The sequence below is a fragment of the Alexandromys fortis genome, unplaced genomic scaffold, assembly GCF_014885135.2.
Source record: "Alexandromys fortis isolate MF-2015 unplaced genomic scaffold, M_Fortis_MF-2015_v1.1 scaffold_0, whole genome shotgun sequence".
Classification (NCBI taxonomy): Eukaryota; Metazoa; Chordata; class Mammalia; order Rodentia; family Cricetidae; genus Alexandromys; species Alexandromys fortis.
In genome coordinates, this window is record NW_026067949.1 from 43,654,492 (window position 1) to 43,678,533 (window position 24,042).

Below are 24,042 nucleotides of genomic sequence, written 5' to 3' on the forward strand. Positions count from 1 at the left end.
GCCTTTGGGTGTGGGAGAGTCTTTCAGGAGTCTTAGCATGAGAATGTCTGGACCACCCTAAACACTGGTCCTGATGGTGGCAAACAATGTGGATGAGGCTGCTGGCATCCCACCAAGAACTGAGACACCTGCATTGACCCAGGCTAGCACTCCTGCGCTCCTCACAGCCACACAGAGTGTTTGTGGGGGGAGTCACTTATGGATGCTCACAATAAAGCAATGAAAGGGTTAATTTTATTAAATGAAACGAACCCGTGAACACCTCTTTTCAGATTCTGTGTGATGAGAAGAGAGACGCCTAGGGTCTGTAGTGGCTGACTAAAGAGCACGTGAATGACTGGCTACCCGAGCACAGGTCACGCCACACAAGTTTCCATGTACTATTTACACTTGAAAGACTAACTGAAAAGCCATGCTTATTTAGATGGGTATGTAGCAGACATTTTGCTTTGAAAATGAACAAGGTGAGGTAGTCATTGCAAGGAAAGAAACTAATAATATTTCTATAAACAATAAAATTCAAACTTTCATGTAAGAAATTACAACTCTATTAACTTGGGATCTTAGAGGTCTTCCCATAATTCAAAAGTTTTCTGATAAAAATGGAGCATAATTTTTGATATTATATTATGACATACCAACATTTTTAAAGTTCACATAATTCAGTGTTGCCAATGTGCTTCAAATGATGAAAGTATGTCATAAAAGCATGCACAGATAAAACATGAATTCAGAAGATCAGACAAAAATGGATTTTATTCAACAGAGAAGAAAAAGTCATTGGCTTACTTTAAATTTCACAACGCAACCAGTCCTTTAGAAAGCACTACAGAGGACTGGAGAGATGGCTCAACAGTCAGAGTGCTTGCTGCTTTTCCCAAAACACACTCAATTCCCATTACCCACACCACGTGGCTAACAACTGCCTATAGCTTCAGCTCCACAGCATCTAACACAATCTTCTGCATCTATGGGCACACACACATGACAGACAAAGGCACACACACACACATACATACAAACAAATAAACATAAGGTCAATTTTAAATAATGGAACTACAACAGCTGAGCTGGGCATGGTGTCATACACCTGTAAATTCCAGCACACAGGAGGAAGGGGGACCAAGGCAGGAGAATACTGACTTTGGGAGGAACCTAGGCTACATAGTGAGCTTCAGATCAGCCAGAAGTACAGTGTAAGACCCTGCCTCGAATATTAAAAATAAGAAAGGGACCAAGGGAGAGAAGGAAGAAAGGGGGAAGAAAAGGAGGAAACTAACAATGCCAGGTTTTGGTATAATATTAAAGTTTGACATAGAATCAAAGAATACTAAGTTACCTCAAAAGACTATTAAAACACTTTTCCACTTTTCTAGAGATACATTTGTTTTGTTCAACTAAAATAACATACTATGGTGTTCACTAATGACTATAGAAGCAAATATAAGAATCCAGATATCGTCTATTAAGCTAGATTTTTAAAGAGATTTGTAAAATGATGAAGCTTTAGGGCTGGAAAGATAACTCAGCAACTAAGAATGCACTGTGGGCTGGAGAGATGGCTCAGAGGTTAAGAGCAATGACTACCCTGCAGAGGACCTGAGTTTGGTTCCCAGAACCCATGTTGGAAACCATGCCTATAACTCCAGTTCTAAGGATCTGCTGCCCTCTTCAGGCCCCCAAGAGCACATCCATTCATGTGCTCACACACAATTCAGATATACATGCAAAGACATAAAAATATACATTTATGTTGTGCATATATAACAGGTAAACAGCACTGTCACAGTCACTCTTCTGGTTCTTGTTCAGTCAGCTGAGCCAAGGCTAACATCTGGAGCAGCACTGGGAGCCATGCCAGCAGCACTGGACCAGGTGTGGCATGAGTCTGCCAGCAACAGGAGATGGCAACTGCGCAGATGCAGCAACATAGTAATTAGTGAGCAGAATGGTAGGCGTCATCTCAGAAGACAGAAGAAGAAATGCGAAGAGACTGTTCCATGAAAACCTGCAGCTCTAGGCACACAGGAAACCACTCCTTAGGAATTACGCTACCGCTACGGGTGAATGGAGCAGGCCACAGATAACTGACGCCCTGCGAGGGTGGCGGTAACAAATGCGACACTGAGACTGTGCAGGAGACTTCCCTGTGACCCTGCTCCTATGGCCTGCAGAGCAGAGGCCGGCACTATGGTACCGTACCTCTCAGCAAATCCATCCATCTGAAAGAAATCATGTTGTAGAAGGTCAGCACAGAAGGGCCTTTTGTCCGGGTCAATATGCAAGCATTTCTGAAAAATCAAGAACATATACAAGTCTTCTTCAAGAACAGCTGTCTACTTTTAGATTTCTTCTTTCTACCCAATGAACAGAAAACAGCACAAATCACAACAGTGGCCATCAGTGGTTGGTATGTCACAAACGAGACCAGCATTCAATGTCTGCAGGTGTAAATGAATACACAAGTTCCCAAGAAGCGGTCTGTCCAAGGAACAAATTTAAAATCATCTGAGGAAACTGTTGACCTAAAAGATCACGTAGGGAAGGGGAATGGGAAGGAGGAAGGGAGGGAGGGGAGGGAAGCACATGCGCGAACCAAGTCTCCACACTATACACATTTCCTATCACAAAGAAGGAAAAGAACAATTACCTTTGCTAGATTTATTACAACTTCAGGGAGCTTGGGATAGCGGCACTCCAAGGGTTCTGTTTCTATGTCTTTGATCTCAGGCAATCTTACTCCAGCAAACACGGGGTTTTTATAAAACAGCTCCTGGTGTCTTGGAATTAAATTACCTGGGGAAAAACCCAGCATCCATCTTCATCAGTAATAGTCGACAGAAATGGTGCAGAGACGGTGACGTAGGGAAGCAGTGAAAGCAGTAAACTGACAGTGGGACTCTGTGTGCAAGATCAGCCTAGACAGACAGACCTGCTACTGTAAAGACAGAGGGACTCTGTGTGCAAGATCAGCCTAGATAGACAGACCTGCTACTGTAAAGGCCTTAAAAGCCACCACCACCTGGCATAAATAAGCATCATCTTTAAGGTATCATAACAATAAACACACAGAGAAAAAACTGTAAAATTTAAATCACAGATGTACACTCTTACCTAAACATGTCATGATATGGTGAAGCTGATCAATATCAGATTCTCCCGGAAATAGGGGCTGCCCCATGAGCATTTCAATGACCAGACAACCAATGGCCCAGACATCAACAGCCCTGGAAAAAAAGCAAGGTGATGTAAGATGTGGCATCCTGACACCTTCCCCATGCCTGCATCTTCTTGGCACGGAGAGGCACAGAAGTAAACCTTGTCACTTAAAGTCATTTCTCTATAAGAATTCAAACCCTCTATTTTAATATGTGAGACACCTAGAAGCTTCAACCATCTGCTATTAAGAGAGAAAAATCCTGAAAAGTCACACTGGCTATGTGTCCTTTATTCTGAAAATAAGGCTCTGCAGTGCCACTGAGCACCTGTGCTCCCTCCATCCCTTCAGCACTCACTCTAACAAGGTTCTCAGTGTAGTTCTCAGGATGCTAAACAAAGCACAGCAGAGAAAAGAAGTGGTCACTGATACAGAGTAACCATTAGTCAGAACTAAAATAATGTGCCAGCATAGAGCCAGCGCCTCTGAAGTTGCCCAGTCATGGCTGAATTATAAAATACTACAAAAATTCTAACAGTGAAGTAAAATGAAAACTCAATAATTCAAAAAAGATTACTGGATGTCTAATGTCATCAAAAATTATAGAAAATGTTTTAGGAAAATTTCTGCCAAAAGTAAAATTTATAGTCTTCCCCTCTTATAAAGAAAACTTAGAGTTTGAACATCTTTTTTCTTTTTTTAAGTTTTTTTTTTTCCTTGTTTTTTTCGAGACAGGGTTTCTCTGTGGCTTTGGAGCCTGTCCTGGAACTCACTCTGTAGACCAGGCTGGCCTCGAACTCACAGAGATCCACCTGCCTCTGCCTCCCGAGTGCTGGGGTGAAAGGCGTGCGCTGCCCCGCCCTGCTTAACTGTTAATTAAACTAAGTGCACGTGATGAGGGCGTGTACGTAAGTGCAGGTGCCCAAGGAGAGTAGAGGCATCACTCCTGCCGTTGGAGTTGCAGGCAGTTGTGTGAGCCACCAGAGTGGGTGCTGGAAACTCAGGTGCCCTCTGTGCTTGCTGGACCATCCCTCCAGACACTAACATTTCTTTCTGACCATTCAAATAACTCAGTTTCCCTTTAAAGTAAGTATATCCACCTCAGGTTATATCACTAGCTTTTTGTTGGTTTGTCCTGGCATCCTGTAAAGTAAAACCAGGATCTCACTGCAGCAGGCAAGGACTCCACTGAGCTACCCAGCCCTCAAAGGAAATTTTAAAAAGAACTTCCAAAGGGAATGTACTAGGGATTGTTACAAACCACTCACTAAAAATTGAATCCAGGCCTGCTTTTCAGTGTTAAGTGGGTCATTCATTACAGACACATCCCACTCTTGAAGACTCCGCATCTGAGCCCTCATTCCTGACTCTTACTTGCCATACTTGACATCACCAACCAGCAGTTCTGGAGCTCGGTACCACCGGGTGGCCACGTAGTCAGTGTAAACCTCCCCAGGAGCAGCCAACGTCCGTGCAAATCCAAAGTCACATAGCTTCACAACACCAGACTGAGAGACTAGTATGTTCTCGGGCTTTATGTCTCTGTGTATGATCTAAGACAAAACACACACAGAGCATAAAATATGTTAACGAATTGATGGGGGGGGGTGCCTGCCATGAGCAGGGCGCCACTGCTGTTCCTCTCAGAGTACGACACTAGTGAGGCAACAGAGAACATCCATGCTGCAAGGATTAGCTAAACCAGCCAAGATATTAGATAAAATACGTATCATTAACCATCAAATCAACTTTCAGTCAATTACTACTGTCAAGACCAAGAAATAAACATGTTGTTGAAGATTAGGGGTAGTCAAGGAAAATTTTTATGGAAGAGATAAGCTTTATGATAGATTTTTTAATATTGTAATATGTTAGCAACCACTTGGCCACGTATGTGTCAGGCACTACATGAAGTTTTACACACTTTAAAACTTTTTAACACACAACCCCCTGAAATGGGTGTTATGATAGTTTCCACTTAGAGAGGGCTGGGAATAGGCAGTAGAGGTACAGGAGTGTAAGGAGAAAGCAGGGTACAGAAACATAACCTAGGAGAATTTGCGAGTGGAGTAGGAAAAAGCAGTGTGACCTCAGGAAATGTTACTGCTTTGATGGAACTCATAAATTAGAGTGAGGTCCATTCTCTCCTCAAAAATGAACATTTCTTTTTCATTACTGGTTTGCATCAGAACACCACTAATTCAAAGACAAAATGGGAAAGAAAAAGACTCATAGAAACATCGCCGTTGCTGGACATGCGAAGTCAGCCAAGCCTCCAGGACTGGCCATCCGATCTACGGATGTGGTGGAATTGGCAAACAAACCACGGAAAAGTTTAAGAAGGAGGCTGCCGAGCAGGAGAAGGCTCCTTCAAGTGCACCTGCATCTGGGGCAAACTGAAGCTGCATGAGAGCTGCAATAACTACTGCCATCTCCCTGCAGAAGTCTGAGACCAGCAACTACGGTGTGACTATCATTGGTGGCCTAGGACACAGAGATTTAATCAATACCGTGATTACAGGCCAAGCTCATGCTGACTGTGTTGTCCTGATTGTTATGGCTGATGTTGGTGAACTTGAAACTGGTATCTCTAAGAACGGGCAGACCACTGAGCATGCCCTTCTGGCTTAAACATTGGGCATCAATCAGCTGATTGTTGGTGTCAACAAAATAGATTCCACTGAGCCACCCCATAGCCAGAAGAGATGGGAAGTAATGTTAAGGAAATCAGCACCTACATTAAGAAAATTGGCTAGGGAGTAGGAATTATATATGCAGTGGGGGAGGGGTGTGAATTAAGACCATGACAGGGAAACCCACAGAGACAGCTGACCTGAGCATGTGGGAGCTCACAGACTCCAGCTAGGGAGTTGGCATGTGGGTGATAGTTACATAGCTTGGTCTGTGGGGCCCCTAGCAGTGGGACCAGGGTCTGACCCTGGTACATGAGCTGGCTTTTTGAAACCTATTCATAGCCTCTGATGGGATGCCTCATTCAACCTTGATGCAGGTGGGGGTGGGGGGACTTGGTCCTTCCTCAACTTGATATGCCATGTTTTGTTGACTCCCATGGGAGGCCTTACCCTTTCTGAGGAGTGGATGGGGATGTAGAAAAGAAGTGGAGGGAGGGATTGGGAGGAGAGGAGGGAGGGAAACTGGCTGGTATGTAAAATAAATGTAAAGATTAATTTTAAAAAAGGAAATTGGCTACAACCCGGACCAGTATAGCATTTGTACCAATTTCTGGTTGGAATGGTGACGACGTGCTGAGCCAAGCGCTATAATACACCTCAGCTCAGGGACAGAATGTCACCCAGAAAGATGGCAGTGCCAGTGGGACCACACTGATGGCAGCTTTGCAACTGGCCCTCCAGGATGTCTATGATATTGGTGGCATGGTTACTGTCCCTGTGGGTCAAGCAAACACTGAACCTTTGCTTCAGTCAATGTCACAACAGAAGCATGGTCTGTTGATATGACAATGAGACTTTGAGTGTTCTCTTCCTGAGAACAGTGTGAGCTTCAATGTCAAGCATGCGTTTCTCAAATATGTTAGACACAGCAATGTTGCTGGTGACAGCAAAAACGACGCACCAACGGAAGCAGCTGGCTTCCCGGCTCAGGCGACTATCTGGACCCCCGGGTCAAATGAGCGCTGTGCCCCTGCACTGCACTGTCATACAGTTCTCACAGATTACAGCTTGCGGAGTTTAAAGAAGAGTGATCGCCATTCTGGCAGGAAGCTGGAAGATAGCGCTAACTTCATGAAATGCCTAAGGAAAGGAGCGTGGTGTTTGTTTGTTTGTTTGTGCTTTTTGGTTTTGGGGGGTTATTGTTTTTATTGAACTATATTTTTTTCTACTCTCCTTCCTTCCTCTCCTCTCCCCTTCTATCCTTGCCCATGCAAAAGGAGTGTGTTTTACAGACCATTTTGTGTTTGTGCATGTGTGAGTGTTGCACACATGTAACAGTTTTAATGGAAACAACTTGACCAAAAATCTGTGACAGAATTTTGAGGCCCATTTTAAAATGGGAATTGTAAACCAGTGGCTCTCAACCTTCCCAGTGCTGCAGCCCTTTAATGCACTTTATCATGTTCCCCACCATAAAATGATTTTCATTGTTACTTCATAACTGTAACTTTACAGTTGTGACTCATAATGTAAATATCTGTGTTTTTTGATGGTTTTCAGAGACTCCTATGAAAGGGTCATTCAACCCCCAAGGGGTCGAGAACTGCAGGCTGAGAACCACTTAAACAAAACAAGTTTAATGAGAGAAAACAAAAAACTTTTGTATAGATACAGAAACGCTCTAAATGTAGAGACAGTCAATATTAAAATATTAAACACTGTACCTTGAAGACAGGCTGCATGGTTACATATAGGCTGATCAGTCATAAGGATATAAAAATAAAGGGACAGAAATGCATGTATAAGCAGAATACACCGAAATATTCTTCAACAGAAAGCAAGACAATGGAAGCAGAGGCAGATGGATCTGAATTCGAGGCAAGCCTGGTCTACAGAGTGAGTTCCAGTACAGCCAGAGCTAAACAGAGATACCCTGTCTCCAAAAGAGAGAGACAGATAGGGGAGAGAGAGAGAGAGAGCAAGCCAGCTAATGATGTCACCATATGCTAACTTCCTTGGTCATCCTACTCTTAGGACAGGATGAACATAGAGTGCACTCACCCAAAGCTAAGCATTTCAGACTCACTGGGAAGAAACTGTTTTCTCTTTGTTTTTAATTATTTATTCTAATTTTTTAAAACTGTAAGTATATAGTTTCCCTCTTTTCATCTCTTCAATCTCTACATTATAAATCCTCCTTGCTATCAAATTTGGGGCCCCTTAATCATTGGCTGTTGTTATATAAAAATGTATTTCTAAATACAATCTATTTAGTCTGTATTTTTTTAGAGCTGGTCATTTGGTACTGGAGAGGTTATCTTTTCATTAGAAGGATTTATCAAAGTGAGTCTTAACTATCAACTTGAAGGAACAAACCTTTGGCTGACATGAGGTCAGTTTCAGAGACATTTAACTGAAGTGAGACCTATCCTGAACATGGGGGACACTATTCCGTGGGCTGGGGTCCTGGGCTGAGTCAAAGGGACAAGCAGGCTGAGCACCAGCTTCACTGACTGCCATGCAATGCAACCAGCTGCCCGCCTCCCTTCCTGCCACCACGACTTCCCTGCCACGATGGATTGTACTCTCAAATGTGCACCAGATCAGCCCAGCCTTCCTTAAGTTGCTTTGATCAGAGATTATGTCACAGCAATGAGAAAAATTACTAATATGTTAAAACTTCATACTGATCCAATTCCTGCATATCCAACAAATTATATATCATGTAGTCTGTTCCTATGACAACATATCTCTGACTTATTAAGCTGGCATTCAGTTTCCTAAGCTTGATTAATGTGAAGTTTCATTATAAAAACAATGTCAAAACTGTATTTCTCAAAAATCAATTTTCTGAGAGTGGATCATTGATTTAGGGGATTCACGAGGAAAGCCAATTATTTCCCTAGGTCCAAATTAAACTAGATGTCTCTACTGAAATATATCTATATATATACAGAGATAGATTCACCCTGAACTACATAATGAGAGTAGATAACAAGAAGACCCTAAAAACTGAAGATGATAAATAAGAAAGGGAAAACAACCAAATGTTCAGGTAAATTATTTTTTCTTTTACTTACTGATTATTTATTTATGCTTCAGTCTGAGCGTAGTTCATGTATGTGTATATGAGCATGTTGGGGAGAGCCTGAGAAAGGCATTAGCGCTCCTGAGGCTGGAAGTACAGGTAGTTTGAAGCCACCTGGTGTGAGTGCTGGAACCCAGTGCAGGGCTATGGAAGAGTGGTGAGCACGCATGACTGCGACATTGTCTCTCCAGTCCCTTCTCATATATTTACTGAGAGAAGAGTTTCATCAACTTGCTACTTAGCCAACTGTCCTGGACTCTACCTCCCAAGTGCTGGGATTCCTGAAATGTACACCATAACTGGATTATGGTGCTCAGAATCACACCCAAGACTTTGTGTATACTAGGCAAGGACTCTACCAACGGATTGTCCTCAGTTTTCAAACTATACACCACTATCACTCATGATAAGTGTAATCACAAAGAGGTTTTATATAAAATATTTTGTAAAACTGTAAAAGCATATGTCCTGCAAGTGCTTTTCTATGACATTCAACAGACAAAAAAAATGTTGCTATAGACTAGATGAGAAGAACAGAGATTTTCATACTCTCATACTTCACAAGTAGGCAAAAAACATGAGTCAGCAAAACATATACTACTTGGTATATACTTCAAATTTTCCTAATCCACTCAGCAAATGTTACATTAGAAAGAAAAATGGCCACCGGACGGTGGTGGCAGGCGCCTTTAATCCCAGCACTTGGGAGGCGTAGGCAGGCAGATCTCTGTGAGTTCAAGGCCAGCCTGGTCTACAAGAGCTAGTTCCAGGACAGGCTCTAAAGCTACAGAGAAACCCTGTCTTGAACAAAAGAAAGAAAGAAAGAAAGAAAGAAAGAAAGAAAGAAAGAAAGAAAGAAAGAAAGGAAGGAAGGAAGGAAGGAAGGAAGGAAGGAAGGAAGGAANGAAAGAAAGAAAGAAAGAAAGAAAGAAAGAAAGAAAGGAAGGAAGGAAGGAAGGAAGGAAGGAAGGAAGGAAGGAAGGAAGGAAGGAAGGAAGGAAGGAAGGAAGGAAGGAAGGAAGGAAGGGAAAAAAAGAAAAAGAAAAATGGCCAATGAACAAATGTTTAAGTCTAGTTTATTAGTAAAGTATTTAGTATTCTAGCATTTTTCAGGGCTAGAGAGATGGCTCAATGGGTAAAGGCACTTGCCACCAAGCATGACAACCTAAAACCAATTCCCTAGATTTACACAGTAGAAGAAAATAGACTCCTGCAAGTTTGTACACTGTGACATGGGCACACGCACAGTCAATCAACTCGTGTACAAAAGGTTACTAATGTCTGCAACTTACTTTAAATACATCAGTATTAGACATTAATAAATTAACAGATAAACAGAGATTATAAAATTAGTGTACAGACTATAAATAACTACGACCAACTATTAAATGCATAATATAGCTACTGAGAATAGGATGTCTGTTGTGTACCCTTTCAACATTTTAATAAGTACTTGTAATGGTCTGTCCTATCCATTTCAGAGACAAGCCCCACCCACTCCACTCCCTTGTGCCCACAGAGGCAATCGGATTTTTCTTCTGCTTCTAACCTGCTTGCTCTCTGCTCATCTCTCTTCCAAAATAGGTGGCTGTGGTCTCCTCTCCTCTCTCCCCCCATTTCTCTCTCTCTCTTTTTTTCTCTCCCCCTTCTTTTCCCTCCCCCTCCATAACCCACTAATTAAATACCCACTCTGCATGGCATGCCTATTCATCTCTGTCTCTCACCCGCTGCTTCCCACCCACCTAGGACCCACAGAGGCCTCAGGTGGTGGACCCCTTGCCTGTCTGCTGCCGCCCCTCAGGGACCTTCGCCGCTTTTATCTAAACCATTACAGGCCTACCATTTTTTAGAAATACCATCTTTTAGAAATTTTTCATGTGTCATATGACACATGAAGTTCAGCAATATCGGAATAATATAATTCATTTCAATCATGTTACTAATTCAAACTCAAAACAACTATCTCATTAAACTAAGTTACTAGTATCTAGATAGTCAAAGATTTGCAAAATAGGCATCATAATACTTACATTGTGACTATGGCAAAATCCAATTCCATTAATAATCTGAAATAAATACTTTTGAACTACTTGATAGTCTAGTCCATTTGGAAATACTTTCAAGTCATCAAGAATCGTGTGGTCAACAAATTCAAAGACTAGGTACCAGCGTTTTTTCTTCTTACATACTTCCAACAGATTCACCAAATTTTCATGCCTCAGTTGCTGTTATAAAAAATGCAAAATAATTTTAGAAGGCCAAGTTATGAGCAATTAACTTCTCTTTAAAAGGTGCTAGTATGAGAAATATGTAAATACAATGCATATAGTGCATATTGTAAAAGAACATTTGAGCTCTAAAATAGCAAAGAGCTTATTGTTCCTCCGCTCAGAGATCACAATAAAGTCAAAGAGAAAAAAAAAAACATTAAAAAGCATCCTCAGAACCGAATGGCACCAAAGACTAACAAGGGAAGGGAGACAGTAACAACCACACAGACACTTGCTGGAAAGAATCTATCAGACAAAGAAAGAATTTCATTAGGTAAAAAATCGGAAATTACAAATTTAGAGAAATTAAGGTTAACAGAATTCAATTCTATACTCAGCCCTATGACACAAAGAAACGGCTAGGAACCATGGTGGATTTCTGTTACTCCCCCCCCCCGCAAAATCCTGTCCCCTCCCCTAAATGAACCTCTTACCATTAGCTGCTCCAAAAGTATTATATTACCATAAAACTAAAAACATGCAAGGGCCTGAGGACACAGTTCAGTAACAGATAACTTAACCAACATGAGCCAGGTCCTGGGTTCATCTCTAACATGAAAGAGGAAGGAAGGGAGGGAGGGACAGATGGAAGAGGTGGGAATTCCGAGATCTATTCACCAATGCTATTGAGAAGAGTAAGACAAATGGCAGATTGACACTCATCGGATACAAATGAAAACCGTTACCACCTACGTGGTCAAGTAATATGACAGCCATTCAAATTGTATGTAAGTAAAAAAAAAGTACAGTTTTGAAAATGGGCAATTTATCCGTTTTACACAGGAACAAACATTATACACATGGGGTATCATGGCTATGAAGCAGGAAGCAAACATTTTATTTTATTTTTTGAAAGAGTATCTTTATTACATAGGTCTGGTTGTCCTGGGACTCAGTACACAGACCAGAAGGCCTCAACTCAGAGAGATCCGTCTGCCTTCTCCCCTGGATTGCTGGGATTACAGGCGTGTGCTACAGTACCTGGCTGTGTGCTGTAGGAATTCCTACCGCCAGTAGCCTTTAAGTTACCGGCCCACATGGGTGTGGCCTCTTACACTATATATGCCAAGGTAAAGCATGCGTCCGGCCTCTCTTTTGGTTCCTGTTCCCCACTTGTGCAGAGGACTGTAATCTGTGAGTCTACCCCTAAATAAATAACCCTCTATTGTACTCAATTCTGAGCTAGTGTGGAATTTCCTTTAAGCATCTGTCTTCAGCTATAAATCTTTATTTTTAAAAGTGCAATAAAACAGACAGCTAACTTAACTTTTCACAGGAACACTGAGACAGCAGAACAGTGGAATCAAAATTTGAACATAATGTAATTAATTCAAAGAATTCTATTTTCTGTGGATAATTTTTTTCAAAAACAAAGTAAAACAAAAATATTTTTCATACTGACAAAAATGAACAGCATTCCTTGCTAACAAATCTGCTTTAAAGAAAATAAAGGATTTCAAGCAGAGATTCAAGTAGCCTTGATCCTCTTGGATGAGCTTCCCATGTACTTGGACTATAAACACGCACCATCATAACTGACTGAAGTCTTTTTTGTTGTTTGTTTGTTTTTGTTTTCTATTTTTTGTTTGGTTTTTCAAGACAGGATTTCTCTTTATAGCTTTGAAGCCTGTCCTGGAACTTGCTCTGTAGACCAGGATGGCCTCGAATATATACACAGATATAGTCACCCTGAACTATATACTATAACATAACTACAAAATGGAAATAGACAACGAAACCCTAAAAACTGAAGATGATAAATAAGAAAGGGAAAACAACCAAATGTTCAGGTAAATTATTTCTTCTTTTACTTACTGATTATTTATTCATGCTTCAGTCTGAGTGTAGTTCATGTATGTGAGCATGTTGGTGAGGGCCTGAGAAAGACATTAGCACTCCTGAGGCTGCAAGTACAGGTAGCTTGAAGCCACCTGACGTGAGTGCTGGAACCCAGTGCAGGGCTCTGGAAGAGTGGTGAGCACTCATGACTGCCAGCCACATCGTCTCTCCAGCCCCTCCTGCCTCTGCCTCCCGAGTGCTGAGATTAAAGGCATGCGCCACCACTGCTTGGCAAAAGATAATATTAAAATATCCCAATAAATGCCAACTATGCATACCTAACAATACAGAGAATTAAAATACACAGAGGTAATAACATATAATCTTCAGTTCAATGCATGCACTTACCTTTAGTAACTTGATTTCTCGCATAGCGATTTTCTTTACCATTTTGTCATCGTCGCTTTCTAAGAACTTCTTAATAGCCACAATTCTTCCGCTGTCTTTGTTCCTACACTTCATCACCATTCCATAGCTCCCTTCTCCAACCAATCCTAGGTTCTCATATTTTTCCATTGTAATTTAAAACCAGTAGGAATTTTTCTTGCTGTGGAAACCAAAGGATAGCATTAACAATGCTAAGTGAGTCCATTTCCTCCAGTCTCCCAGCAAATTCACTCTTGGGAAATTGTTTCCCTTGTTACAGCAAGTCACTAGGTTCACAGCTATCTGTAACCTATCACAGTTTCTTACCATTCCCACACTAAGCTAAGCATTCAAAATGTTTATGTAACTTAAAATAAACAATGCAAAGGAATCAAAACCACTAACCTTACATTTTAGATTGTATAAATTCATATTAAAAAATAAATTATTTTTAAATATGTGAAGCAACAAGCTATTGTTCAAAACACGTTCACAAAGCACGATCCTTTTTACTTAGAGATGGAAAGGGCACAACTGAATTTGGTTTTCATGAAAATCAAAAATTTTTATTCTGGGACTGGAGACAGCTCAGCAATTAAGAACATGTACTGCTCTCCCAGAGGACCTGGGTTTGGTTCCCAAAACCCCCACAATGGATCACAGTCATAGCTCTGGCTTCAGAAGACTCAACATCCACTTCTGGCCTCTATACGCATTAGGCACAGACATGCATATTGGTGCACATATGTATGTGCAGAGAAAACATTCATACAAATAAAATAAAAATAGGTAACTACTGGACATGGTGGTGCACACCTTTAATCCTAGCACTTGGGAGGCAGAAAATGGCAAATCTCTGTGAGTTCGAGGCCAACCTGGTCTACAAGCAAGTTCCAGGACAGCCAGAGCTAAAAAGAGAAATCCTGTTTCCATATACTGAATCAAGGCTGAATCTTTAATAAATTTTCTCTGCTTTTTTCCTTTTTTTTTTCCTTTTAGTGCACTGGTGTTTTCTTGCATGTGTGTCTGTGTGAGGGTGTCAGACCCCCTAGAATTGGAATTACGGGTAGAGTGAACTGCCATGGAGATGCTCGGAATTGAGCCCTGGTCTTTGGAAGAGCAGTCAGGGCTTTGTTTCGTTTTGTAGACCAGGCTGGTCTTGAACTCATAAAGCTCTGCCTTCCTCTGCCTCATAAGTGCTGGGATAAAGGTATGGGCCACCAACGCCAGGTTCCAGCCAGAGCTCTTAAGCTCTGAGCCATGTCACAAGTTCCTTCTCTGCTTTTCTTATATACTGATTAAATTACTATATTAGACTTAAATTCTGTACCAGGATTCTTTTATCTCATTATAAGGCATTTTCTGAATAAAGTCAATCATAAATGGAATCTTCTTATTTTATCAATAATAGATGAAAATCCAGTAATCAACTTTTTCCATATTGCACATTTTAATACAGAAAAAAATCATTATTTTTAGGCTGGAAATGTTGCTCAGTGGTAGAATGTGGGCTTAGTATGGTGTAATATAGTAATATTCTATATACTATATAGAATTTACTTGACTCTGCCTCACAAGTGCTAGGATTAAAAGAGTATGCCACCATGTCCAGGATAAATTTTATTTGTTTTTAAGCCTGGTTTTTGAAATTTAAATTCCAGTAGCCATGAATAAAAAACATTGCTCCAGATCCTACTTTGGTTTCTACAGGGTTTGAAAGGGCTTAGCCATTAGGTAAGTTTATATCCAAATGACTCATAGTTGGATTTTTAAAGCCTGACCATACAAAACACCAAACTTGTGAAACAAAAACGATTCTTTCCTCTTAATACTGATGGAGTACTATGACGATCTGAAGCTAAAACTGTAAAGACCGCTGATGTTTTAGTGCCTTTTCTATCTGCATATGAAGAGCAAAGGGAAAACCAACAAACATACAAAAAAAAAAAACCACTGTCTTTTTTATTCTAGGAAATTACAATAATCCAAAGTATATATTACATTTCCAACTCTTGATATTTAACAGTTTGAGGTTTTATGAGATAGAGATGAGGGAGGAAGGGAGGGAGGGAGGGAGGGAGGGAGGGAGGGAGGGAGAGAGAGAGAGAGAGAGAGAGAGAGAGAGAGAGAGAGAGAATTAACCCAGGCCTCCAACAGGCTAAGAAGGTGTTTTTTTTTTTCTGCCAATGAACGACACCATCCAGCACCCATGATTTGCAAACTGCAAACGTAGAGTGATGGGGGAATGAAAGCAATCCCCAGGAACATCAAATCCGAAACCCTTCACTAGTTTATTTCGGTTTGGGTATCAGACTCTACTAAAACCTACTTCCAGTGTCCCAGGCACTGGCTTTCCATATATTTGGCATTTTAAAATCTCTTTAATTTTAATTACTTTTTAGTAAAACGTCTATATTTGGAAAACCCTTCTAATGCTTAGTTTTTAGCCTTCCATGAAGTATATATTATAAAGGAGCACGTTTTAGGTTAGTAATGCCAATAATATAAATAGCTGGAAACTATAGCCTGGACTGTTTTTAATCATACTGTAATTGGCATCCTAGATATTTGGAGATGCAAAGCGAACAAAATAAAAATTACTTTAAGCGTGTCTACAGAGCTCTGAAACATATCATGAGCTAGTATCATACAATCTCCAAGTTCATTCTCCCAACCAACTGCGCATGTGGACACACTACACTGAGCACACTTGCTCGTCCAAGTGAGTCTGTCTACAAATACCTTAAAAGTATCACGGCCTAAAATACGCCTTGTTTCCTCAGTTATTTATAATCTATGTTTGTTCTTGCCTTCCATTCTTAAATCTATGACTATCACGTGGCACACAAAAAGGGAGCCTGGTACGATGGCACTACAGTAATCTAGGATCTGTGCCATACAAGCATACTATTCAAATACCACCAATTTTCTTTGGTTAAAATCAGACCGAAATCTTCTATAGATAAAAATAAAAACGAGATAGCAGGGCTTTAAAAAGTATTATACTTACTATGTCTTCCAAACCCTTCACATGGAAAGAGCCAAAGGTTTTCAACTTGGAAACAAATTGGAGGTGATATGCATCTCGCTAGCAGATCTAAAAGATGCTGACTAGCAAAACTAGCAATCCCAGTATTGGGATTTTCTCTGCGGACGCAGTTACTGGTCCTAGGTGAAGCAGGTAGGGAGGCAGATTGGCTTCTGCCCTCCGCAAGCTCACGCTTCCGAGGACCGCGGGCCGCATGCTGCCGTCGTCAAGGCAACGACCTCACTCGGTCCCCAGCCATAGGCAGTCTCCAGAGAGAGGAAGGGCCGGGGTCAGAATGCGTCCGCGACAGGCGCGGACACAAGCACCTGTCACGGCCAAGAGCTGCAGAGAACTGAGCTAGGGAAAGAGGGCACCGCCTGCCAACAGCCCTGCGGTCCGCTCGGCTCCGGGCAGCAGCACCGCTCCAACCAAGTAACCCTTGGGCGAAGGCGTTGGCCACCCAGCTGCAAGGGGGCGGCTCTCACCCGCCCGGGCCCGCCCCGCGAGCGCCGGAGCCTCCCTGATTCTGATTGGTGGAACGCTGTCGTCAGGCGCTATGATTGGCTCCGCGCCATCCCGCCCCGCCCCTTCACCTGGAGTCCGCAGGTTCGGTCAGGTGACGCCCGCGTCTCCACACCTACGGGCTTAAGTTTGTAGGGACCTTTCCGCTCGGGCCAGACCGCCTCTGCCCTCAAGGGATCGCTGGTTCCTCGAGTGGCCACGAGGCGAGCGAAGGTGGCGGTTTTGGAGGACTGAGCAGACCGTGAGAGGTGCCCACCTTACCCACCCGGGGCGCGGCGGAGCGCGGGCCCCACCCAGGGAGGTTCCGCCCAGTCGCGATTCCTTCCTTTCGGTTCCGGGCGGTGGACCGAGGCGCTTAGTTGGTTGTTTAGCAGAGGCAGGTAAATAAGATATTTGGTGAACAGCCTTGACATGAAAAAGGACTCTGGGGACGCCAGCATGCTAGGGCATGATTTGGGGTAGAGCCTAGAGTAGACACGAAAGGATGGGTAAGCTGAAGCTTAAAACTTGCCTTCCTTATGCCTGAAGAACAGATAAACCGTGACTGGGCAAGATCTTGCGTGTGCTGACTCGTACAGGAAGCAGGGAAACGGGGGCTCTCCCTCGTTTTTTAACGGACCGAGACTGTAAGACCAAATATTTTTACTTTTACAGTAGCCACACAATTTGTAATCCTATTTGGTTTCTAAAGCAGCTGGAACCAGGGAAGTATCCTGATACCAGGCATGCCCTAGCCAGCACCCTGGGGTCGTTCTTGCTTAGTAAGGTGTAAGAACAATTCTTTTAGAATCTCTTCTTCGGTTGGTTCTGCAGTAATCTCCCAGTGCTCAGTTACTTACCTTCACCAAGCTGCTTAAAATCTAGTTCGCGAACCTACAGTTTTGAGGACCAGCCTGGGATCTGGTTATGGAAATCGCCTTTTGGGGACAACCCGAGATGAGTCGTAATGTAGCCATGAGCTGTGACCAAGCTGAAGATATGTCCCATCTCTTTCCTTTAAACTGTAACAAACATGAGCTTTTTAAAAAAAAAAATATTTTTTTGTGTGCTCTGGCTCCATGTGTGTCTGAGCACCATGAGTGTGCCTGGTGCCCATAGAGGTCAGGAGAGGGCGTCAGACGCCCTGGAACTGGAGTTATAGCCAGCTTGTGAGCTGTCATGTGCATGCTGGGAATCAAACCTGGGTCCTCGGGAGTGGAAGTGCTCTTAGCCACTGAGCCATCTCTCTAGCCTCTCATATGAATTTTTATGAATAAACTGAGGTTTGTTGGGAGTAGGAAGCTCATATTTACTTTTTTCCAGCCTTACAAAAGGGAACATTTTCAGGGCCTTCGAAGAGGCCCTGAAACTGAAATAACCCTTTGGTATCCATGGGAACAGAAAAGATAAAGGCCAAAAGTGAACAGGTGATACTTCTTGAGAAAGCATTTTTAAAAAATATTTATTTATTATGTATACAATATTCTGTGTGTATGTCTGCAGGACAGAAGAGGGCACCAGACCTCATTACAGATGGTTGTGAGCCACCATGTGGTTGCCAGGAATTGAATCCAGAACCTTTGGAAGAGCAGGCAATGCTCTTAACCACTGAGCCATCTCTCCAGCCCCGAGAAAGCATTTTAAAACAATGCAAGTGGGAAATAACTAAAGGAGATAGAGGGTATTCAGGAAGTACAAGTCCCTTTGGAACCTGGGAGAACAGTTCAGCGATGGACTGCTTTCCTGGAAAGCACAAGCCCTGGGATCGACACCCCACATTTTATAAGATGTTATGGTGGTGGGGCAGCCCTGTAATCTCAGCCCTCAGAGGTGGGGAGCAGGAGTATCACAAACTCAAGCTCCTCCTTGGCTACAAGTCAAATCCAAGGCCATCCTGGGCTACGGGAGACACTCTCAGGAAGGGAAGGAAGGAAGATTACATCCTGGGTCAACCCCATTCCTGGAGAGAAGAGACAGCTTATGAAAAACAAATGGGATTTTTTGTTTTCTTTAACAGTAAAATAACTGGTAGGGAAAACGTGAAGAAGTGGTGAGATACCAAGTGTAAGGGTGCATCAGAGCAGAGAATAAGCAGAGAGAACACGTGCACGTTTGATGTGGGAATAGTTTCTTATTAATAAAGAAACTGCCTTGGCCCATTTTATTGGATAGAAAATTAGGTAGGCGGAGTATACAGAAGAGAATTCTGGGAGAAAGAAGGTTAGAGGAAGAGTCGCCATGATGCTCCCACTCCAGACAGACGCAGGTTAAGATCCTCTCTGGTAAGCCAGCTCATGGGCTACACAGAATATTAGAAATGGGTTAGAACAATATGTAAGAGCTAGCCAATAAGAAACTGGACCTAGCCGGGCCAGACAGTGTTTGAAAGAATACAGTTTCCGTGTAATTATTTCTGGGTATAAACTAGCCATGCAGGTGGCCGGGTGCCGGGGACGCAGCCCTGCCGCTCCTATTTCAACACACGTTAGCTAGTCCAGGTCTTTAGTGAAGTTCATTCTTCTAGTAAACCTGGTTTCGGGCAGCCTGACACGGTAGTGAGAACCTTAATCCCAGGTAGCCCAGTCTAAGCTACGTAGCAAGTTCAAGGCCAGCCAGAGCTACATACTGAGACTCTGTCTCAAACAAAACAAGGTAACTAAAGTACTGGTCAGACTGAGGCTCACGAATTTGTAAGCTTAAACTCCTTTAGGTAGGTAGTTCTAACAGTCACTCAAATATGACCAGAATAAAAAGACCAATGTGCCCACCTGAACCTGGATACCATGAATTTACAGTGAAAACTGACTGTTTGACAAGCTCAAGGGCAAGAATGGAGACATGGGTATGTAATACGAGATGATTAAACAAAGGAACAGAGAACAGTGGGGAAAGCCTGGTCCCCAACTAGACAATAGGTAAATTATAATGGCTAGCTGGTAATTTGAAAATGAAGAACTGGAGGGAGTGGCTATAACTGTGGACAGGACAAGAGTAATTTAACAGGGACAAATAAGAGACAAAAAATCAAAATAAAGCTGTTTGTGAAATCTCGGATATGACACAAAATAATTGATCCATAAGGGTAAAAATTTAGATGTGAGGACTCAGTGCAGCAGTAAGGCCATTGTCCAGCAATAACAAACTCTGGCACACAAAATAATAATAACAAAAAAGGTCAAGTATATAGTGCTTCCTTTGGGTAGCTGAAGTTAAGCAGAAAGTGTATTTTAGCTCAAAGAAAGAACAGTAAGAAAAATGCCATTAACATGAACCACTCACAGTAGGAAAGCCATAAAATGGCTCTTAAAAATCATCAGAATTAGTGACAGTGTTCAAAGGAAAACACTGTGGAGATGGAGCCCAGTCCTCCAGAAATGGCAACAAAGCAGAGCTGTAAATGGGTGGAGGACTGTAACAACATAGCAGTTCTATTTCTCAATACACACCCAAGAAATTAACAGCTGCATTCACAGGAAAGCTTCTATTTCAATGTTTGTGGTGTTGACAGCAGCCAAGAGGAAACCCACTAGTCCATCAGCAGAGAAACCAATCTGTTAAGACTGAGGATGTGGTTCAGCATTTTCATTCCCTGTAACAGTGGTTCTCAACCTGTGGACCTTGGCCCCTTTGGGGTTACACATCCCTTTCATAGGGGTCACCTAGGACCATCAGAAAACATTTATATTACAATTCATAGCAGTTGCAAAATTAGTTATGAAGTAGCAATGAAAATTTTATGGCCAGGGGTCACCACATGAGGAACTGTATTTAAGGATCACAGCATTAAGAAGGTTGAGTTTAGGGGACTTAAAAATTTTCACCTTTAAGACTCTCTTTCAGGGTTCAATTAAAGATGCCACAGACAGCAAAAGAGGGGCTAGAAATCTGAGGGGTAGGAAATCTACTCACAACAGGAATCGTCCATCTTTTTCTTTATTCTTCTTCCTTCTTTCTCATTTCTATCAATTCTCCTTTGCTCTTTCTACTACATCATTCTACACTGTCCCTCGTTCTACCCATTACAAACGTTCCCAGTCACATGCATCCTTAAAACTAGCAATTTTCCAGCCCTAGCAGGTTCCAGGGCCAGAATTCTTTTGCCCCACGGAAAATCAGATTAAGGGTTTTCACACACACACACACACACACACACACACACACACACACACGAGTGGCTAGTACACATTCAGTGTACTACTTAATGGAGAAAGTTAAGGGAATTAAATCAGGAAATTCTAGAGGGGAAGATTAGTTGCTATGCTGCATTATTAGGTGATAGATAAAAGAGCTAAAAGATTTACTTTCAGTAAAATTATGAACAGGGCACGGATTGTATCGTAAATCAGTGTGCCACTCCTTTTCTCCTAATATGTATAGAGGCTGCCAGTAACTAGGCAACCTAGGGGAAGCTGGTGGTTCTTGACTGGATAGCACATACACCAGACACTAGTTACTACTGCCGCAGGTCTGGAGTTAACTGCTCTAAACAGAGACCCAGGCCTCTAAATTATCGGTTCCGGGCTACGCTGTTATCAGCTGTTCTAATTGTGGGTGTTGTGGGGTAAAACCAGAGCAGCAGCTTGAGCAGGTAGTCTGTCCTTGGAGATCCGTGACTATCTCAGATGGGATGCTCTTTGCCTGGACCCTAGACTCTGACCAAATGCCTGCTGATAAAGAAGGCAGATCTCTGCACTTAACCTAGAGAGAGGAACAAGAGTTGGCAGTGGGAAACTGTTTTCACTAAATAGTTCTGAAGTGTGGGAATTAATCCCTAAACATGTAACAGAAAGGGAGCTAGCACAGCAAAGTCTACAGCAAAGGACAGTCACTTTATTCCCAGAGCCTTTACCTGATCCCTTGGTCCTGATACATGGCTCATGAAAAGACGGCTGAACAATTACTGTATAATGTTGCGGCTTGTAGCAGTTCCACTGTAATAGAATATTCTTCAACCATTAAGTGGAAGTGGATTCATATCACAGTGTAGATGAATCATAAAAATACCATAAAGGGAAGATGCTACACAAAATGCTACTCATGATTCCGTTTTATGTGAAATGTCCAGCATAGGCTGACCCACAGGAACAAAAGATGGTAGCCATGAGTTAGACCGTAGTTGTTCTCAACCTGGGAGTTCCAACCCCTTTAGGGATTGCATATCAGATATTTACACTACTATTCATAACAGCAGCAAAAGTTATGAAATAAATAATTTTATAGTTGGGGGTCACCACAGCCTGAGGAACTGTATTAAAGGGTCGTAGCATTAGGAAGGTTGAGAACCACTGACTTAGAGGTACCTGGGAAAAGGAAATAATCACTAATGGGTATAGGGTTTCTTTTGGGAGGTGATGAAAATATTCTGAACTTAAGACAGTAGTGATGGTTATATAACCTTGTGAAACCAACAAGAACTCAGTTGTACACTTTTAAACCAGGTGACTAGAAGTCAATGTGATGTTCAGGTGGGTAAGGTACTTGTCACCAGGCCTACAGACTTGAGATGCATCCTTGGGATCCAGGGGAGGGGGGCTGACTCCTGAAAGCTACCCTGATGTGCAATAAAAAAAATTCTTAAAGTGATTGCTAGGCATGTAAATTACCTCTCAATTAAAAAAGAAACTAAGAATTACCCATCTCCCCAGAAATACTTTTAGTAAATTTATAAATCTTAAGCTTACAGTCCTCACACTGACAATTATCTCTGTTAAACTACTTCATAACTGCCATCACTATACATCTTGTCACCCAAAGGCAAGCACGTACGAGCCATTCCTTGCTTCCCTACCCTTACCCCAAGGCCTCTGCAGTTCCAAGAACCTGATTATTGAGAGGTTTTGGTATTACTCAAGTCATCAAGCGAACAAAAGGGTTCTAATATCTTGACATAAAGAAGGTTCTCTGTTACAGTATACTGTACCATAACTATGAACACAACACACACTATTAAAAACTTGAGGGCTGCTAGGCAGTGATGGCACACACCTTTAATCTTAGCACTTAGGACGCAGAGGCAGGCCAATCTCGTGTTTAAGGCCAGCCTGACCTACAGAGCAAGTTCCCGGACAGCCAGACTAACAGGGATAAACCCTGTTTCTAATAACCAAAAGAAAATGGTGGGGCTGGAGAGATGGCTCAGAGGTTAAGAGCACTGACTGTTCTTCCAGAGGTCCTGAGTTCAATTCCCAGCAACCACATGGTGGCTCACAGCCATCTATACTGAGATCTGGTGCCCTCTTCTGGTATGCAAGCATACATGGAAGGAATGTTGTATACATAATAAATAAATCTTTAAAAAAAAAGAAAATGGTGGATGAGTCCAGTAAGAAAAAGAGGAAAGGAAAAATAAAAACAGCGTGACTCATTTTGAGGTTCTTTGATCTAAAGAAGAGTTAATTCTGCTCTCCATCTACAATGGTTTCACTTATTAAAAACTTAGGGCTAAGCATAATGGCACACACCTTTAAACCCAGCACCTGCAGAGGCAGGCAGACTGAGTTCTAGGCCAGCCTGGTCTACATGGCCAGTTATAGGAGAGCCAGGGTTACAAGACAGACCCTGTCTCAATAAGTCAGGCATGCAACTCAAAGAGGTAGAGAGGGGGGCTGGAGAGATGGCTCAGAGGTTAAGAGCATAGTCTGCTCTTCCAAAGGTCCTGAGTTCAATTCCCAGCAACCACATGGTGGCTCACAACCATCTGTAATGGGGTCTGGCCTGTCTTCTGGCCTGTGGGCATACACACAGAATATTGTATACATAATAAATAAATATTAAAAAAAAAAAAAGAGGTAGAGAGGCAGGATTTCTGAGTTCCTAGCCAACCAAGTCTGCATACTGAGATCTGAGATCCCCACCCATGCCCACACCAAAGGCTGTTAGATCTGCAAAGGGAAAATCCTGTATACCACTTGTTCCAAGATCTACATAGCTTATCTTTTGCACTGACAGTCACTAAGATATTGACATTGGTGCTAATTCAGGAATCTAATCCTCAAATACTAAACTATGTGGAGTTGTTTTTTTCCCCACTGGTAACAGGCCTCACTCATAATCCTCCCTTTAATTTCCTGTAGCCTCTAATCCCATTCTCAAGCCCATTTTCAGAAAAGGGGACCGGACAGGTGGCTCAGCAGTTAAGTACACTGCTCTTCCAGAACCCA

At 42.3% G+C, this 24,042-nt stretch overlaps 1 protein-coding gene and 1 pseudogene across 3 annotated transcripts in view; one reads left to right on the top strand and one right to left on the bottom strand.

Annotated features, from left to right (window-relative positions):
• Cdkl2 (cyclin dependent kinase like 2) overlaps positions 1 to 17,163 on the bottom strand; it is a 30,471-nt gene extending 13,308 nt beyond the window's left edge. For 2 of the 3 annotated variants that reach the window (XM_050150305.1, XM_050150306.1), the window contains exons 1-7: positions 16,364 to 16,837; positions 13,336 to 13,534; positions 10,909 to 11,103; positions 4,532 to 4,710; positions 3,115 to 3,227; positions 2,651 to 2,796; positions 2,203 to 2,291 (exon numbers count right to left, since the gene is read on the bottom strand). In XM_050150305.1, the coding sequence (XP_050006262.1) occupies positions 2,203 to 2,291; positions 2,651 to 2,796; positions 3,115 to 3,227; positions 4,532 to 4,710; positions 10,909 to 11,103; positions 13,336 to 13,503 (890 nt within the window). In that variant the 5' untranslated portion in view covers positions 13,504 to 13,534; positions 16,364 to 16,837. Of the gene's footprint in view, positions 1 to 2,202; positions 2,292 to 2,650; positions 2,797 to 3,114; positions 3,228 to 4,531; positions 4,711 to 10,908; positions 11,104 to 13,335; positions 13,535 to 16,363; positions 16,838 to 16,974 lie in introns of those variants that run through there. The other variant, XM_050150307.1, reaches the window with a different exon arrangement.
• On the top strand, positions 5,370 to 10,702 carry LOC126506228 (elongation factor 1-alpha 1-like; annotated as a pseudogene).
• Positions 17,164 to 24,042: the final 6,879 nt, after the last annotated feature.